Source organism: Pteronotus mesoamericanus, unplaced genomic scaffold (assembly GCF_021234165.1).
Source record: "Pteronotus mesoamericanus isolate MK-2021 breed Mesoamerican mustached bat unplaced genomic scaffold, CSHL_Meso_final contig_90, whole genome shotgun sequence".
NCBI lineage: Eukaryota > Metazoa > Chordata > Mammalia > Chiroptera > Mormoopidae > Pteronotus > Pteronotus mesoamericanus.
Genome location: NW_026555277.1, coordinates 978667 through 998340, shown reverse-complemented (window position 1 = coordinate 998340; position 19674 = coordinate 978667). Strand labels below are relative to the sequence as shown.

The following is a 19674-nucleotide window of genomic DNA, read 5'->3' as shown; positions in this document are numbered from 1 at the left end:
ACGAGTCCGGAGCACAGAGGGAAAAGAGCGAAGGAGAACGTGGGCTTCCTGGAGCAGGCAGGTGGAGGGGAAGTGTGGGCAACGCAGGTGTGCCACACTGGGTTTCCTGATCGAACCAAGAGCCAGCCCACAGAATGGTCCAGGGTCGTCTGTGTGTTTGTAAAAATTCATAAGCAGATGTGAGAATCCATGCAGAGTAGAATCTGTGGCTGGCTGTCTTTCTCCTACACCACTCCAAACGCGGAGAGTTTATCGAGGCCTTGAAGAGGAATAGATCTGGGGGTCGGAGGCCTAGGAAGGACGGGGTGGGGTGGGGTAGGCGGAGGGTCCACTGCATAAGGGGAAATATGCCTCAGGGCAGGTGACGAGAGGAAATAAAACCTAGAGGAGCCCGGTGGAGCTTTCACCCTAGGAGATGGTGGCCTCCAACAGCTTTCTAACACAGAGGTCACACACCAGAAGGTTCATCTGTCCCTCACCCCGAGCTCATCCATCACAGCAATGTTTCCAAGCAACCCGGGTTTAAAACACACACACAAAAATATTACTAAAATCAGCAAAATGCAACTGTGTTTCATGGAAAGGCAACAGGAACAATGAATCTTCTCTGTTTGAAAACGCATACGATTGGGCCACTGAGTCACTCAGAGAGCTCATCAGCACCCATGATGCCCCCGCGGAGCAGACTCTGCTAAACAAAGGTTAGTTTAGTTATTTACCCCCAAATACTACACAAAGCAAATAACACGTGGAAGGGGCAGATTTAGGAAAAGGAGGAGGGCTAACTAGGGAGAGGGCGGACAGAGTGAAAGTGATGACAACACAGCCCAGAAGCGGAAGCGGTTGACTGAGGTCGGGGGAAAAAAGAGCGTGGTACTTCCTAAAATGCTTCAGCATCCCTTTCTTTCTATGAAACAGTATAAATATTCACAAGGCAGTGGTCATGAAGGAACACTTAAAAAATTAAGTGTAGTGGCACTGAAACAGGTCAAGTATATTACCGTCAACTGGAATGTGTAGAAATTTAACACTGGGCTCTCAGCAGTAACTTTTAAAAAGGAAATGTTTGGGTAAAAGCTGGTGACAACAACCCATTTTGTCTCTCAAAGACACAGAAGGGACCCCTGTGCTCTGCTGCTCAGAAACATCCAAGTTCTTTGGTCTTCAGATGAGTACATGGGATCTACTGGCAGCAAAGGGCAGAGAGGGGACAGTTGGTCCCTGCCACTAAATTCGCATTTGTTCCCCAAACGGAGCAGTAGTGACTGAACACAGCAGCACAACTCTGGGGCTTTCCCTCCAGTGTGGACGCTTTCTCCCGTCCCCCCAGCATCGAGTTGTTCCCCTGCCCAACGGAGGCCACTGTCCCCTTCAAAATGGGCTTTTACTTCTTCACTAAAATGTATTCACGTCTACAGAGCCTCCATATTACGAAAATGAATTATTTTAAGAAGCTGCTTTGAAAAAATTTAAACAAAAAGAGCATTAAGCACATGTCAACGCAGTAAGCAGAAGGCTTCCGCAATGATTACAGATAAATCTGGTTTCAGATAAAAAGATTTTGCACCACGAAGTAGCTGGCAGTGTGTAGGTGTAAGTCAATTTCTTGCAGTGAGAAGCCCAGCCCCTCTTCCTCAGGAGAAGCTTGTGCTGCTGCCTGCTGCCTTTAAAGGGAACAACAGCGAAGGCCTGGGAGCTTCATCACAAAGCCACACACGACACTCAGACAGCTCTAGTTAGGGAATTTTAAAAGGTACCAGATCACACATTTTCAAAATGGAAAATAATGGTTTAGAGAAATAAAGGATGGTACTCAAAATCATTGCCTCCACTTCGTAACCGGAAGTGTAGTTTTTGAGAACTTAGTGTCATTTAGTTATTAATGTATCTCATATATTAACATATCAAAGTAAACACTTAAAACTATTCCTCTAGGGAACAATACATTTCAAAGATAAATTTTTCCCATGAAATTATTTGTTAGCCAATGATCTCGCCGCCTCACGTTGCCCACAATTCTTGGAGAAAGCAGGCAGGAGAACTGGAAATTCGGTAACTGACATTCAGAGCATTAAGCGGCAGAGGTCCCACACCCGTGACACTTTGGCCAGGGCTGGGAGACAGTCTCAGGAATCCGGAGGCCACACTCTTTCCACTTTGAGCCACCCTGGAAATAACACCTTAGAAACCAACTTCAAGCGTAAGCGGAACCTCCCCTAAAACGGAGGAAATAGTGTTGATGGTCAGCACCCAGGTTATGCTGGCCAAATTCCTTCCCCACTGTCTCCATCCCCAAACCGAGCTGGGCAGGAGATCCCCGTGACTCACCGATGAAGTGATTGGGCCCCACGGCCAGCACCTCCTCGGCGAGGACCAGGCCCCCGGGGGCCTGGAGCAGGGTCACGCTCCGGCCGTCTATGAGGGAGCACTGCTGGAATCCCGTGGCCGTGACCTTCCACAGCAGGATCAGCGATGCGGCGGCATCTTGCCGGATTCTGCAAACAGGAATGATGTCAATGGAGAGTCCCATCTGGAAAAACTGGTCTGAGAGCCAACCCATCACAGTGAAAATACACATAAAGACGACAGGCATATCCAGAAAGGTATGGGCGGGAGGAGGGGGCGGGCATCGAGGAAATGATCTTACAACTGAGCACTGCTCTGTGCGCACTCACGTCTGGCACTTCCCACACCGGTGAGAGATGCCTCGGGAACACTTTTAATCAATAATGAAGAGAGGTGTATGGAGTTCTTGTAGAAACAACTCCTCCGTCTTCCAACAATCTAAAGGACCCTGCTCGAACGCACTGCAAAGGGGCAATGCATCCCAAAACGGCCGCCTGAGGTCTGCTGGCAAAACAAGTGAAAATGTGTCCCCTCCCATGCTTCAGGTCTCCCCTGGCTTTTCCTGGTTTTCAGGATAAAATCCAAAGAATGAGATGCCCTAGGAGACTAATCAACCGTGGCCCTCAGTTTCCCTCTCAGGCTCAAATATGGCACCTCCATCCTTGCAACCCAGTCCTCAGGCACCAGGATTCCTCTCTCTTCCCCACACAGGGGCAGGGCGGGCGGCTCCCAGCCTCCGCCTCCCCCGCCCCTGGGAGACCTGTCACCCTCAAGGCTCAGCCCCTCATCACCTCCTCTCTGAGACCTTCCCTGCCCTGCGCTCCAGGGTCTCTACCCTGGGGAGGGGGGGGGAAGAGCGGCCGCTCCCCTCAGCGCAGGGCTCCCCACTTGCAGCAGGTGCTCAGCCAAGGGCTGCAAAAGGAATGAATTCCTGAATAACTCAACGTGGAAGGGCTGAGTAGCCTCACAGGGGAGGGCAGGGCGGCCAGAGATCATTCTGCCCTCCGGTCTCCCTCGGCCTGGCTCAGACTCTGCTATTTCTGCCCGGCTCTGCCGCCTAAGAGCCTCTTGGAGAATTTCAGGTTTGAAGATTAGAACTATTCAAATAGGCTTATGGAAGTAAGATAATACGACTGAAACCAGCGATTTTCAAGCGGTGCGCCACTGGAATTTTTGAAAACGTGCAGTACCTGACTCTTGAGTCAGGGGCACTGACCTCTTTTTCCTTTGATTGTCAAATTTAAAAAAAAAAAAATGACAAGATCCAACACAGCAATTGCCGTCTGGTGTGAATGAATCAAAATTATACTTTATTTTTTTTTGTCTGATCGCCAAAAAATGTATTTTGGGGGTGTACCGCAGAATTTCAGTAATTAGCTTATGTGTGCCATGGATGAAAAAGGCTGAAAATCTCCGACCTCGACAAGAAAGGGCTGGGAGAGGGTTTCCTAAACCCTAAAACCAGCACTGCATGGTGAGCAATGAAACACTTAGGACTGGGCTCCCCCTGCTGGCAGAACTCAAAGCTGCCTCCGACGCCACACCTGTCTTGCTCCGGGGAATTCCTCCTTGTGCCCAGAGTTCACCATCCATCCTGGCTCTCCCCGCCTCCTTTCCCCACCAGAGTAAGTCAAGGCTTGGGGGAAGAATGTGGGCACAATGTAACAAAGTCTCTCTTCCAAACATTTTTCAGGGACGCCGATGTTGAGAAAGCACCGTGGGCAAGAACAACCCCGGGTACACCGAAGAGGTCTGTGACGCCCGCTGCTCCCTCAAAAGGTAGCATGCTAGTTCATCGGGGCCCTGGTCCCTCATTCTTCTAAAGTCCTTGGAGACTAGACAGCAAATGACCACTGGCTGCATGGGGCGGGGGCGGGGGCGGGGGCGGGTAGAGGGGGGTTGTAGTTAATAGCAACAGAGAAGGTCAGGCAGCAAGAACTGCCAGACAGGATGGGACACTAATGCGGGCTCCCCCCGAGCCCCCAGTGCGGCACAGGATCCAGCACACAGCAGGTCCCCTGCCAGGCTGCTTCCCTCTGTTTGGTCCCCACCCCACCAGTGACAACGGGCAGCGTGTAACTTGAAAGAGCTTAAGTTTAAAACAAAACAAAATGCTCTTTTCTCAGTTGTTTCCTTTTAAAGAGAATATTATGTTTACACTTTTTTTTAAATTTAGGGTAAACTGTGCACCAGAATTTAACCAATGGTCCATTAAAATCTTAAGAGGCCAAAGAATTCTGGAAGCAAAAATCACTTGGGAAGCCAAGGGCTCTGGATCTTATCGAAGGCCTGCGGGCTCCTCCTCCCACGCCCGACTCTGACAGGGCCCTCACTCGAACCGGCTCTGAAATAAATAGCACCTTCGAGTTTCTGAGTGGCATTGGCCACGCGTGCACATGAACTCCAATCACAATCCTCCCTGGACGGACCGGTTACAGACCAGTTACATGGCCAGGCACAGCCGCGTGCAGTCAGAGTATCAATCTGAACAGTTTTATCTGAGGACTTCCTTACTTGACTGAGGTGTTCTGGGGCACTTCAAAGGACGCCAGCCGGCCGCCGGCAGAGCTGTTAGAACTGGCGTTCCCACAGGCAATGTCTGGGATCACCTGGGGGGGAAACAAAAACAGAAGATGGGGGTTGTTCACAGCACACGATGATACTATAAAGCAAAATGCCATGCGATGCATCCCACGGTTCAGTTCCTTCAGATGATGCTGGGGCGGGAACAGGGAAGGGCAAGTGAGAATTCACCAACTCAGAAGCGAATGAAAGCCTTGCTATTTTAGTCTCTAAAATGCAAAAGGTTTCCTGGGAACAGTCTACCCATTGCCAGGACTGGGACAACTAGTAACAGGATACCCCAGGCAAGGGCCCAGGGTTCACTCACTGCTCTTCCATCGAACAAGTGTCCCTGGTCTCTGCTCTATGCTCAGGCTGCGGGTCCCAAAGGACTAAATGCTTAGAGAACAAGGAGGTGGCTGGCCTTTAAGGACTAGCTTTCACATGGCAGGTATAAATCTTAATGAATAGGAGAGTGAGACTTTAAATGAATAACAAGTGCTTTGGCTGGATAGCTCAGTTGGCTAGAGAGTCAACCCAATACTCCAAGGTTGCAGGTTCGACTCCCGGTCATTGCACATACAAGAATCAACCAATGGATGCATAAATGAATGGAACAACAAATCAATGTGTCTCTCTCTCTCTCTCTCTCTCTCTCTCTCTCTCTCTCTCTCATCAATTGTTAAAAAATAGACAAGAAGTACCTGGTCTGGGTGACCTTGCTCTGTGCAGAGATGTGTCTCAGGAGTGCACACTAATGCAGGTAACTGGGAAGCTGCCCTACTTTTCCCCTGTGGACTACACCTTTATTTTTTTAAATGGCATAGTCTCAAAAACTATCACACTGATGTGTACAAAAAAAGGAGCTGGCAGTTGGAGGGGGAGGGGATTGTGCTCATCAGAAAGCACACTGGGGACACCTGCACTGTGTCCAATGAGGTGTTTCTGATCAATTCACTCCCTTATTCCTCATGTTGTGATCACCATCTTCACCCATGAAAGTCAAAATAAAAGGGTATTCAAAGTACCCCCATTCCTGAATTAACCAAGAACAATACAGAAATTCTCCGCACTTTCACCCCATCCGACGCTTAGAACTTACTGTCCAGAAGGCTGACTGGACAGTCAGATGCTACAGATAAAATCCACCATGGATATTCAAAGACACAAGTCCAACTTGATCAGCTTGTATAACTGACAACTGTCCCATAAATTTTAGTCCCTAGGGCTCCAAATAGCCTCAGGCTTCCAAAGCATCATCACTGCCTGAAAAGGGGAAGTGTCTTCCTCTGGCGCTTTTAACCTGCTTCTGGAACAGCCTCAGAAATACCAGCAGGATGGGAAGATGAGGCGTTTCTTTTTTACATTTACCAGCTGTAGGACAGCATGTCTTTAAGTAAATAGATTGAAATAGCTGGTTGGGAAGAAATTGTCTCTGAAGGACACGTCCTTGGTGAACATGGGACCACATCTACTTCACATTCAAGACGTGAATCTTTCAGCAAAGAGGTATTAAAATCATAACTTCTAAGCATTTATTAAAAGTTTGAAATCAGAGCAAGACCACAGTTTTTAGGTAGGCTAAGAACACGGCCCTGCAGTCTGAGTGTGGCCTTCATAAACTGTGGCAATGAAAAAAAAAAAGTGGGTCAGCTGGCTATAATTACCCAAGAAAATGAAAGAAGAAATGCTGCCTTACCTCTTTTTATAATAAGGGAAATTTCTAGACACATTCCTTCACTCTAAAAGTGCTACACAAAGATCTATGTAGTTTTTTTTTTCATTTAAGCCATAAAACCTGTAATAAAATACAACACCACATCTACATGGATGTCATATAAACTATAAAATATGGAACGAAATTACACTCTTGTTGTCACCTCAAATTCATGATTTCAATTTATTCCCAAATTCTTCCAGCTAGCAAATTTATATTCTACGTCAATTCTTAGGGGTATGCTGAAAATTTTATATTTTATATGATGAGACTTTTGATGAGCTTGAAAATAGAATAAGCAAAACTCAGACTGGCCAAGGTTCAATAAATAGAATTTGCTATTGCCAAATTAAATAAAATCTGCAGATTTCATTTTCAAATGCATCCTCAAAATAGTTTAGAAAGCAACAAAACAAATGAGACAAACAAAAACTCGTAGACACAGGAAAAACAGGGTTGAGGGAGGCAGAGAAGGGGAAAGTGGGTTAAATATACAGTGAGAGAAGGAGGCTTGCCTTTGGGTGGTGACAGACAATGCGATATATAAATGATGGATTGTAGGCTTGTGCACCTGAAACCTATATACTTTTATTACTCAATGTCACCCAATGAATTCAATACAATTTTTAAAAAATCAATGGTAGCTTTTTTTTCCCTCTAAATCCCACTGAAGTGCTGCAAGGCACAAAAAATAGAACGAAAACAATAACAAACAGACCAAGAAAAAGTTGAGCACAATATTCCACAAGTAAAACCAGGTCAACAATGGAGGGTCTGTGACCCGTTCATTTATATGACTCTTCATCAAGGTGTCTGCCCCCAAACCTAAGACCATCTCATAAGAAATGTATACAGACATTGTTCCCCAAAACAATTTCGTTCCTTTTCTTTTCTTGATTACTCTTTTTATGCTCACAAGACAACCATAATCCAAATGTCTCATCTGTGTAATCGAGAGAGATTTCCCAAACCAGTGCAGGCGGGAATAAGGTAGGCATGTGGTTTTGTCCACCAGGTAACCGAAAGGTTTTGCATTTTTACTGCTGATATTAGAACTGCTGGAATTGTTTCAACCATACTAATGTCTTACATAAAAACATATGCAACAAGACATTCTCACCTCCACCTGATCCCATTTCATTTCTACAACTTTCTGCCCGGTTTTCGGCTGCCATGTCGGCAGAGTCACCATTGCCTGGGAGTGGGACAGGGTGACGTCAGGCTCCTGGGTAGCAGGGACAGGCTGAAGCTGTCGGGGGGCCATGGACTCGGTCCAGCCAGAAGTTGGGAGGCTGGGAAGTGCCTGTTCACAGTTGGGACCTTCATAGCCTTCAGCACAAATGCAGAGGTAGCCATCGCTGCTGCCGCTGCTGCTCCTGCTGCAGTTGCCATGGTGACAAGGGTTGCTGGTGCAAGGATCCACCACGAGCTGAAAAGAGACCATAAATGGGTCAGTTATTCCCTCACAAGAAAAGTGGTGCCATTGCTGGGAAATTAGCGCCGTGTCTCAGAGCTGCAGTTCTAGTGGAAACACTGTTCCTGTGGAAGCGCACGGTGGAGCACACGCTCTTCACCATCCGTGCTGCTGGGGGCGGCCTCCCAAGGTCACCCCAACATTGACCTTTCCACAGGTAACAGGTGTCCAGCAAGGGCATATATGCAGTGAAGAAGAGTCTCCCAAACCCAAGGCCCTAAACATTGTGGATTTCAGGAACACGTTGTTTAGAGAAATTTGCTAAGGCAAAAAGAGTTAAAATTGAAACTTATTAGGAAAATATCACCTTTGATACTTGTAGCTGCCTGTCATGACAAATGATACTAGGGCTCTGAAGTGAAATTGCCTTTTACGCCTCCTGGACCATCGCAAGGCTTCCTCCTGCCCAGCTTATTGCTCCGACAGATGCGCTTACTTTTGTCCCCCAGTTTCCTGCCTGATGAACAAAGCTTTTTAAGATGACTTTTTAAAGGACAGGTTTCCAAAATAATGAGCATGTGTGACAATTAAAAGCTAGTCGAGAGCATGGGGGCAACGAGTATTAAGCACCATCTTAAGAAATTTCTCATTACTTTGGAGGGTGATTACAGGGAGAGGTGACCTCACTGGATACAGAAGATAAAAATTCCCTTGCATGTCTTTCAGCTGCGTTCCCGCTCTAAGTGTTTATCTTGGAGTCCTTTGTTGACCTCTGAATGGCTCTCTGTTATTACTTGGAGATGCAGCGAAACAATGAGAAATGCAGTGATGCTTCTCTGGAGACGGCCCAAGGGTGCAGGCGTGTTCTCCATACTTACTCAATTATCATTTGCTGCTGTGATAACAGAAAATTAGACCTCTATCTGATGCACCCCTGGCTCCTCAGGGCTGATCACAAAATAGAATTCAGGAAAGACTACACTACAGAGCAATGGAACCCCGGTTTCTCCTATTGAAATGGTTCACACATAATTCTGCATGGAAAAATGGCTATTCGTTCTGCTAATTAGCCTCATCAAACAGTTTCCGGCAAACTCCTTGAGGACCATTAAGGGGATCTGAATTGAATAAAATGAAGCTCCAAAAATACTGCATTGTTACTTCTCTGCTATTATTTGGCAATTCCTTCACAGACTATCAGAAAAGAGTAGACGAATTGGTAACCGAAGAGAATATTTAAACTGTAAATGAGTTTAAATATTAACAATCTGTATCAACTCAAAGTAAAACCCAACTCCTTCCATGGGAGACAAAGTTTCCGTGGGAGGAAGGGGCACCTTCTTACCCCGTCGTCCTCTCTTCCCACACAAGTTCCTCCTCCCCTGCACTGTTCCCTCCCTGCTTTCTTTCTGTCCCTGGCCTATGCCAAGGTCACTGCTGTCCCAGGGCCTTTGCACCGGCCGGGCTCTCGGCCTGGAATGCTTCCCCCCAGACTCTGCATGGCTCTCCGCCTCCTTCCACAAAGTGAAAGCGCAGCTGCAGAGGTCGCCACTGCCACCGAATCCCACAAGGCTGGAACTATATGCAGGAAATAACCAACCTGTCAAAAGGCATGCGATGTTTTCCCGGTGCAAGCTTAGGACCAGCTGGATACAAAGCCCACCATTTTCCTCTTATGCAGTGCTGGGTCCACGGATAAGACTTGAAGGGATACATTTCTCACCTAAAATAACCTTTCTATGATCCGACATTTTACCATTATCATTTTACTCTTGATCACAAAATACCGGAACAAGCCCGGAAGGGGCCCTGAAAAGACCCTGGAGTCTCATTTTAGGATACTCTCCACAAAACAGTTTTCCCCTCTCTCTAAACTCCAGTTCCTTGATCTGTCAAAATGTATACCTTTTATTTCTCAGAGTGGTTATGAGGACACAAAAGAATTAGCAGAGCGGTCTACATTTGCCACCAGGGCGGGGGCGCACAACACAATGACTCCCGAATTTGGGGTTCAGGGCTTCTAGGAAGTTAGCAATGAGCAATTGTGACCCTGAAGTAATATGACACAGTAGAGAAAACCCGGGGTCCCGGTCGCATTTGTGGGTCATCCTGCACAAGACAAGGCGGTTTCCTGGGACTCAGTTTCCTCAACTGTAAAAGGAAAGAATGGGACTAGAAAGCTCCACTGTCCTAAATCTTTGGTTTCTCAGTACAAAATGGGAATCGCACTGGTTAGAAATATCATCTTCATGCTGAAAAGCAAACGAACAATGTTGGGGTCCTACTGTCTCAGTGTTTTCATCTGAAAAAGGATATTTTTCCCACTTTGTTCAATAATGATCTTCACTACATTCCAATGCCAACTGCTTACCCGCTAGGAGTAGGATGGGGGGCGGGGGGAATCACTATGGTGTTTGTGCCAGTAGGAGACTCAGCCAAGAAATGCATCTCATGAATTTTTTTTTTCTAAATCCAAATAATAAAAAAACTCATTCACTTTACTGGATCAAGAACTCCATATTATAGTGAAATATACATTCCCAGGTTTTCATATTTCTCTACTTCTGTATTAGGGACTCTAAATCTACTTGAAATTTATTCCAAGACTAATCTAGGAAGTCATTTTTCCCCTCAATTCTGAGTCAATTTTCTTAAAATCGGCCTGTCCTAATTTTTGCATGCGGTTTGAGTCACATTTGTAAGTAGGCTAAAAGGAAATTGCAAGCAGAATTCAAACTCTTGACGACGAAATGAATCCATTAAAAATAAACATGTCCAATTATTTTTCCACTTTCTCATGGTATCTCTTTAAATTTTGAAATTACCTTGAAATTACACTGCCTCTGCTTCAGTCAGGCTGACACGCACACTCAATAGTCATACTGATGAATCTGTAATTCCTATTCAGTTGCAGGTATGTCAAGAATTAAGTAACTTTTCTTCAAACACCTGGCAAACCCTTTGTGTTCTGGTTTCCATATTCGCTAAATTCCCAGAGATAACACTCAACTGCATTTACTGGTGGAGGCACACCAGCCTCAGATGAAATGTCTGTCTTTCTTTTTTGTTCTGAGTCATTCAAAAACAAGTTTCAGAAACTCACAGAACAATTTCAAAGCATACATTCCTGCATTGCCTTTCATCAGAGACACTCATACATCTTAGCAAACTCTCTTTACAACACCACGATGCCATGAACACAGGAGACATGTCAACTTTCACTTCCCTGCCACTCAGGAAGAGAAGTCTGCAGCAAACTGGGGATTCAATTTTCTAGAAGACTGCATGAGCAGCTCAACCAACGCACAAAAAGCGTTTTATTATAGTCAACATCCACTGGGAGTGAAGACCTCTGGCAAAGAGAAAGAGAAGTGAACTTCTTTAAGCTGATAAAGAGTATCTACCAAGAAAAAAAAAATCCAGCAGCAAATGGAATACCTACTGATGAAATGTTGAAAAGTTCCTCCCCAAAGCTGAGAACAAAGCAAGGATGTTTGCAACCCTACTTCCACTGAAGATTGCACTGAAGGTCCTAGCCAGGCCAAGAAGACAAGAATAAGAAGAAGCTATAAGGACTGAGTAGCAATAAAAACGGTCATGATTCACAGACTATATGCTTATGCATGCAAATAAATTATTAGAATATGGAAGTTCAGCAAGTTTGTTAGATACAAGGTCAAAATTTCTTCAAAGAGAAAAATTGCATCTCTATGTTTCAGAAACAAAAAGTAAAACTTCAAAAAAATATTGTTTGCAATACATCAAAAAAAATCAAATACTTAGAAATAAACCAAATGAAAAAAGTGCATGGACTCAACAGAGTTCAGTAAAACAGAAAGATAATATTGAGAGAGGTTAAAGTACATAAAGGGATTAAAAAACTCAAAGATTCAAAGTTTCCCCAAAGCTATTTACAGATTTAATGCAATTGCAAAAAAATCACAAGTGTTTTTTTGTTATTGTTGTTCTTGTTCTCATTCTTGTTCTTGTCTAAAATGTCTCCAAATAGCCCAGACACTCCCGAATAAGAACAATGTAGGAGGGCTTGCTCTATAAAAAATCGGGAATTTTAAAACTACAGCAATTAGGACAATAGAATAGAGAGTCAAGAATGAGAACGATCATATATAGACACTTTGTTTTTGAAACAGAATAGTGAAGTAGATATAGTTTTTTCAATAAATTGATGTCTATACAGGGGAAGGGATTAAGCTTGACTTCTCCCTCATACTATATACAAAAATAGAATTTTTTTCTTAAGATAAAATTCATGTTTTCCATTAATAATCTCTACATCTAGCAATGATATGGTGAAGGAAGCACTCTCATAGGAGCAGTACAACCTTCATGAAAAAGGTCTGGCAATGTATCTGGAAATACGCGGATGAATGACCTAAGCCCTAAGATCGATGATCAATGGGAGTCACAGGTGAATGAACCATGACTTTATCATAGAGCCATGAGACAAGCACACGGAATGCTCTGAAAAACAGCGCTGGGTAATTCAGGAAGTCTTCCTATGTGATTCGCACGGGCCAAGGAGGAGCCACCAAAGGACAGAAGAGCAGGCAAGGGGGCTCCTGCCAGAGAGGACAGCACGGGCAGAGGCCCCGAGGTGTTAAAGAGGGGGGTATATTGAGAGAAACTACCAGTAGTTCTACCTAACTGGCAAATAGGCCACACACGTCAGGGAGTTTTAGAAGGAGGTTTGCTGAAGCAGTCGGAGATCAGTTCATGTGATGGTAAAGGGTTTGACTTTGGCTCTGAAAGCAAGTCAATAATGAATTTTAAGCAGAAATAGGAATGAGGAAACGTTTTGGAGAAAGGCCCCCAGCAACAATGGGATGATACATGTGAGGGGGTCAGCCTGGAAGCGTAGTGATGTGTTAGGAAAGCACTGGAATTACCCAGGCGAGGAGCGACGCGGGCCGTAGCTGAAGCTGGGCGACACGGACAGAGACGTGGAGGCAGGCTGGAGGGTGGGGACCCTAGCGGGCTAGCTGTGTGGGCGAACGAGGAAAGTTGCTCTGCGTGCTAACTCCCGGGCTTTTGGCTTGGACAACCAGGTAAGTGGGAGGGTCACTCATGGAAATCGGAGACTCAGAAAGAAAAGTTAAGAAGGGCCAGGAAGCCATGGCTTTGGTTTGGGACAGGGTGATATTTAGGGATCTAAGAATCAGCGAGCAGGTGATGTCCTTAGGTGATCGTAAACACAGATCTGGCGCTCAGGGGAAGTGAATGAGCTGGTGTTCCTGCTTTGAAAGTCACTAGTGTATTGGGGTGACGGCGCATAGACACCAGATCATTGAGGGCGAGGCGTCAGAGAGGATGGGAAGGGTCAGCCAGAGGAGGCAGGAAGACGTGTGCACGGAGGAGCAGGCAGGGAGAAGCTAAACGTGTTGAGGGCCATGAACACCAGGCCCCTCATATGCCCTAACTCATTGTCCCTTCACAACCCTGTCAAATAAGGACGACCCTAACTTCATCCAGAGGGAACTACAGCTCAGAAAGTCTAAGTAAGTGAACCACAGTCTCATGCAGCGGACATCTGAACCCAAGACCGAGTGATCCCTTTACTGTATTCTGCAAAGCCTGGTGTTTTATCTCAGGAGGTCAGGATGTGGTTTTTGGAAGGAGAGTGTGGCCCACTGCCATCGGCTACCAGAGGGAGGGAACACAATCACTGGGAAGCAGGCCCGGATTTGGCACTGGTCACCTGAACATGAGTTGTTTGGCCAGCTTGAGGGTCAGGCCACCTTCCAGTGGGTCGGGAAGCTTTGGGGACAACACTTGGGACACAGCGGGATAGGGGAACCCTGGGTTCAGTCAGCTCTAGGGGGCTTCGGGTTAAACAGACCCCAAACCCTGGGCGGCTCATCAGCCTCTGAAAGAATCGGGACCGAGCGCACTCAGCTTAGTGAGAGAGGCTGTGTGACCAGGGAGCCCCAGTTCGCAGTCCTGCGAATGGTCCAAGTTTTACATACATGGAAGCTAAGAAGATGCTGTTATGAAGGATAACAGAGCCCATAGGAACATGGAACCTTAGAGGGGTCTGGCATGGCAGAGAGCTGGGAACTGCCAGATTTTCTCCTGCCCTCCTTCAGACACCCCCGGCCCCAGGAAAAATGGCTTCTAGGAGCACGTATCTGCTGGTAGGATCCACATGCTGACCACGCTTCAGAGCAAAGGCTGAGTCAGTGGAGCCCCTCTGCCCAGGCAGCAGGAGCGAGCAGGCTGTCCAGAGCATGGGGCGTGCACCCATCAGGAGAGGGGCGGGGGAGGGGCCTTGGGGGTTCGGTGTGGGCGGGCCACGCAGGAGGTAGAGGAGATGTGGGAGAAGGTGGCACCTATCCAGAGAAAGCTAGTTCATTAACGTCTTCAACTCTGAGCTTTATGAAAGCTGGCACTACACCTTTGTGGGTGACACTTCTCACCAATCAAATGGGGGGTGGGAGGAAGTCTACTTTGTTTATGTCCTTTAAAAAAAAAAAAAAAGCTTTTCTAGGAAATACCTGCCATCTACCACCTCCAAGAGCAGTGGGACTGCCCGGGTGAAGGCAGTCCAGGGTGGCGTCAGAGCGCCTCTATTGTGAGAGGTTTCTGCCCCCACAGGCCCCCTCCTGAAAGAGCCCTGGAGCTACTGGCCACAATGATGAAAGGAACTTGCTTTTGCTCAAAAGTCTCTTCAAGGCTCCTTGCTGACCTTACTCACAGACAATGAAGTGGCAGGCGGATTCCATAGGGACTCTCCACAGCCAGCAGCCATGGAGGCCATGAGGCCACGAGGCCACGAGGCCACGGAGGCCAGCAGCAACCCCAGCATAGCAACCTCTGCATTATCCCAAAGGGTTTGCCAATAAAACACGTTAAGCCAGGGTGGGGACTCCTAGTTTCAAAGGAGCCCTCCACTCTTGTTGGAAACCCCAAAGGTAGTCCCCTGATACAAAAATGTGTTGATTTCTTTATTATTTAAAATAGAAGGAAAGGCCAAATGACACCAGCATGAGGCAGCAGGGAGCTGCAAAACCAGGCACATGGTCAGCACTCAATTATTCATTGCCTGAAACAAAGAAAGGGCATTGCTTTCTTTCAGACTGTTCTTCATTCTTTGCTCCTTCCCACCAGGCAAGGGCCTCCGTATCTGCCAGGCTTGGTAGCCTACAATCCCTAAGAAAGGTCTGCCAAGGATTCTATGGATGCCCATGAAGCCAGGTGGAAGAGCAGAGACACCAGGGCCACCTTGCCCGGGAAAGGCTGTTGCTTCAAGCTGGAAAGTGCTCCGTGCGTGCGTCTACCTGCATGACTTCTTGACCACTTTGACGCATTCTTCTCTCTGCAGGCACCAAAACTCCCCCCGCTCGCTTTTCAGCTTTTCTAACCTTAAGTGGAAACAGCTGCTCTAATTTTCATACCCATCTGCTCCTGGAAATGAGGACAAGAATCAGTGACTCTGCAGAGAAATCTAAAGTCTTCATGTTGCCTAACCTTACTGACCTAGAGAGAAGCCTTCTGGAACCAGGCAGCTTCATAGAGACCGCTTCACTAAGAAAAGAAGCTAAGAAGGAAAAAGTAAAATTCTAGTCACCAAACGAGCAGGCACTGGATATCCAGCTGCCATTGTTTCTTAATCAACAAAAGCCAAAAAACCTGAGCTGCACACTTGCTCAGATGAGTCATCTCGGTGCACAGCAGGAAAGAAGCTCTCTACCTGGCTAGAGCATCCAGTGAACACCAGGTGTTGTGCCTTGAGGAAGCTGAGGGGGCTTTTGAGATTATAAAAAGAAAGAAGAAACAAAAGAAAAAAAAACAATAAAGAAATAGGCAAATGGGACTGAAAGTGGAAGAGGTCATCCATAAAACCCTGCCAGCCAGAAAGAGCCAAGGGGTGTGAAGCACAGGAACAAGAACGGTCAACAGCAGAGACCAGAGTATCTGCGTCTGGGAGTTAAGACAGTGGGGGAACGAGGGATGGAGAGCCATCCAACCTTAATTTTGTCATCCTGTGGACGCAAGGCAGCAGGAGAGGGAACATTCTGGCTGCACTTCAGCGCACTGCCCTTGAAGACCCAGAGGGGCTTCCTCCCCCAGGACAAGCTAAACCTCAAATCCGAGGAGAGGTGCTGCCTGGATATTTGCATCCACAGAGCAGTACAACAGAGGCGCTGTGGCTTGAAGACACTCTACAGTAGCGATCATCCACATTATCTTTTTAAAAACACAAATAGTGTTTCCAATTAAGGCATGAAATTAGAAGGGCGGGAAAGCTATCAGTAAAGCATAACCATGTAGAATTAAGGGTTCTCAGGACACTCATTTCTGAGCACAGAACATCCTCTGATCTGTTTTAGAACATGGATGAAACCAATCACATTTGTTAACGCTCGCCCAGGTGGACTACCGGAATTAAGTTAGAGCATGAAGATTACAGACGCCGTAACAAAGCTGTTAAGACGTAAGTTGTTGGGACCTGGTTAAGGACAAAGATTCTCTCCCTGACTAAACTCTACTCAAGCTCCCCTGAACGTTCCAACGAGCTCTCGACGTTGGAACTTCTGTTCATCTCTGCATTGTCCAGGTTTAACAAGAATCCTGCTGGGTCAGTTTATGTAGAATCCCCCGTCTTCCTTATCTGTTCACCCTCCATAGCTAATCAGGCTAGTCACCTCCCGCCACCCCCCAGGGGATGGCCGAGCAGTCTGGCCCGTCTTGAGCAAAAACCCTCTTAAGTGGTTTTGACTAGAAGCTCTCCTTACTCTGGATGTTTCCTCTTAGTAACACTCCATCTACCAACCCCCACCTGCGGCTTGGCTAGAAATCTCTCCTGTTCTCGTGTTTGGACTTGCACTTGGTTTTATACTGAGGTTTCTTTTCCCCTATTGCAACTGTCCTAAATAAAATCTTTTTTGCCATTCTCACTACTGTCCAGCTCGGATTTTTCTTTAACATTACTTCATAAATGGAACCATTAGCTATTTCTTTTGGCCTATGGCACTATAAAAAAATTGCACTTTGATGCTAAGACTACTGTGAACCAAGAAAGTTGGTTTCCAGAATGTCTGGCTTATATCAAAACTGTTGTTGTATGGTAATACATAAAAAATTCATTGTGCCTGTCATTTTATAAATGAATTCCATAAAAAAAATTTCCAAAGTTCTGCCACTTAATATTGCAGAAAGCTCAACAATCTGCAAGTTCTGCTGTTCACTAATCCTCATCTCCTAAGAAAGCCAAATAGCCGAACTCTCAAGAGAACCGTATACAGACTGCAGAGAGATTAATGTTTATTGATCAATAACTGAAATCAAGGAGGTTGACAATGCATGCGTGGACACATCTCTGAGAGTCCGACAACCACCCTGAGAAGCAGCCAAACCAGAAGGTTTTTACCTGCACTTTACAAAGAGGGAAATCAAGGTCCTGTGAAGTTACATGAATGTGCAGGGTCCCTAAGTGACAGAGTGCAACTCAGACCCAGTTCCCTGAACCTGTCTTGACCAACCCTTCCTACAAGTTTTGTTGACAGGTAACATAAACAATAGAGGTGGCAGGTTACATGGTCTGCAGACCGATAGGTCCCTTTGAAGCCCTTATCTTCAACATGCAGGTAAGGAGTATGAAACCTCTGCATCGTCAGCTGATAGAGGACAATGCGGACTAGTCAGACACCCTTGCAAAATGAAGTCAATTGCATTACAGCGTCCCCCACACGTAGGTTCAAACCCCACTATGACCATCGAATACTCCTTAGTTCTTGCGGGATTAAAGTAACTTCGTAACTCCTTACTTTCTCCATATTTGAAAAGAGGATTGTATTTTCTTTGTGGAACTGAGTGCTGAAGATTCTTAGGGGGAATCTGAGTGACGGAAACAGAACTCTGGTCAGAGAAATGGGGGTCCTTGTTGTCCACATACCAGCTGACTGGGTTAGGAAGACTTGCCTGTTGGAGTTCACTTTACTGGCATTTTGATGCACTGGGGGACCCCGATAGAACTGTGACTGCTGAAAGGGACAAAATGCCCACAGAGGGGGCCTCTCAAAAAATTAAAAATAAAACTACCATATGATCCAGCAATTCCACTTCTGGATATTTATCTAAAGAAAACAAAAACAAAAATTCTCAAAGATATATGTACCCCTATGTTCATTGCAGCATTATTTTCAATGACCAAGATATGGAAACAACCGAAGTGTCCATCAATGGATGAATGGACAAAGAAGATGTAGTGTATATATGCTGGAATATGACTTGGCCCTAAAAAAGAATGAAATCTTGCCATCTGTGCCACGTGTGTGGACCTCTAAGGCATCATGCTAAGTGAAATCAGGCAGAGAAAGATCAGTATCACATAATCTCACTTTTATATGGAATCTTAAAAAAAAAAAAAGGCACATAGCTACAGAGAACAGATTGATGGTCTCCAGAGGCAAGTGTAAGGGGTGGACAAAATGGGTGAAAGGGGTCCAAGGTGCAAACTTCCAGTTATAAAATCAGTCATGGAAATGTAACAAACAGCACAGTGACGGTAGTTAATAATACTGTATTGCCTACTTGGAAGTTGCTAAGAGGGTAAATCTTCAAAGTTCTCATGAAGGGAAAAAAATCCTTTATAACTATATGGGGTGATGAACGTTAACTAGACATTGCAGTGATCATCTTGCAGTGCATACAAAAAAATCTAATCATTATGCTGTACACCTGAAACTAATATAGTGTTACACATCAATTATACTTCAGTAACAAAACACGAATTTTAAAAAATGCCCCCGAGGAAGATTTACTCTACAGGAGAGGATGTGTGGTAGGGCGGCCACGCCAGCAAGGCTGCCTCAGGTCGGGGACAGCAGGGCTCGGGGGGCAAAGAGCCTGCAGGTTCTGGACTCAGGATAAGGCAGCTGTCGGTGGGGACGCCCACTGAGAGCTGCCGTCCCAGGGCTGCCACGTGGCAGCTCCGGCCTCCTCGCTGCGGGCCCGGCACTGGCTGGGACACTCTGGGCTTACTCTCTGCTCTTTTGCAAGAATGGCCTGGACACAGGATCTGCCGGCACCGAGGCACTGAGCCCAGGCTCTGTTCCGTCCAATATCGGGCACGATGAGCTCCAACCCAGTTATGTTTGGTCTTTTGTGCTAACCTCCGGACCCTACGAATAATTCTGTCAATTTATTTTACCACCTCTGTGCGTGCATAGAGGAAAAAATTGGGTGAATTAAATATTAAGAAACCCTAAAGTGGCAGCCCTAGCTCTACAGGGTCCAGCACAAATAACACCCCTTTTTTATTACAAAATCTTTTATTACAAAAGCATAAGCATGTAATTCTGTATCATAACAATATCACATTCAAGCATATCATATGACATGTTAGGTGAAATGTTCAAATTAAAACTATAAACTATTACACCTATATTATTACCCTACCAACCACACTCAAGCAGGCCTTAGGAACCTAGTCTAATATACAGAATTATTTTAGACCATGATATGTGTTTGCATATTTAAGATAAAAGTACTAGTGGCTTGCTAAAATACAACAACGGCTTAGCTCTATTTAAAATTCAGTCACATTTGTGTCCTCATTACAACATTTGCATTGCAAAATGTCTGACGTGAAATCCAGATATCAGTGCCTCTATTG

At 45.9% G+C, this 19674-nt stretch overlaps 1 protein-coding gene across 1 annotated transcript in view; it reads right to left on the bottom strand.

Moving 5' to 3' along the window:
- DNER (delta/notch like EGF repeat containing) overlaps positions 1-19674 on the bottom strand; it is a 250741-nt gene that overhangs the window by 144203 nt on the left and 86864 nt on the right. Inside the window, exons 2-4 of the mRNA XM_054585576.1 lie at positions 7746-8054; positions 4861-4955; positions 2329-2495 (exon numbers count right to left, since the gene is read on the bottom strand). Coding sequence (XP_054441551.1) covers positions 2329-2495; positions 4861-4955; positions 7746-8054 — 571 coding nt within the window. The remainder of the gene's footprint in view (positions 1-2328; positions 2496-4860; positions 4956-7745; positions 8055-19674) is intronic.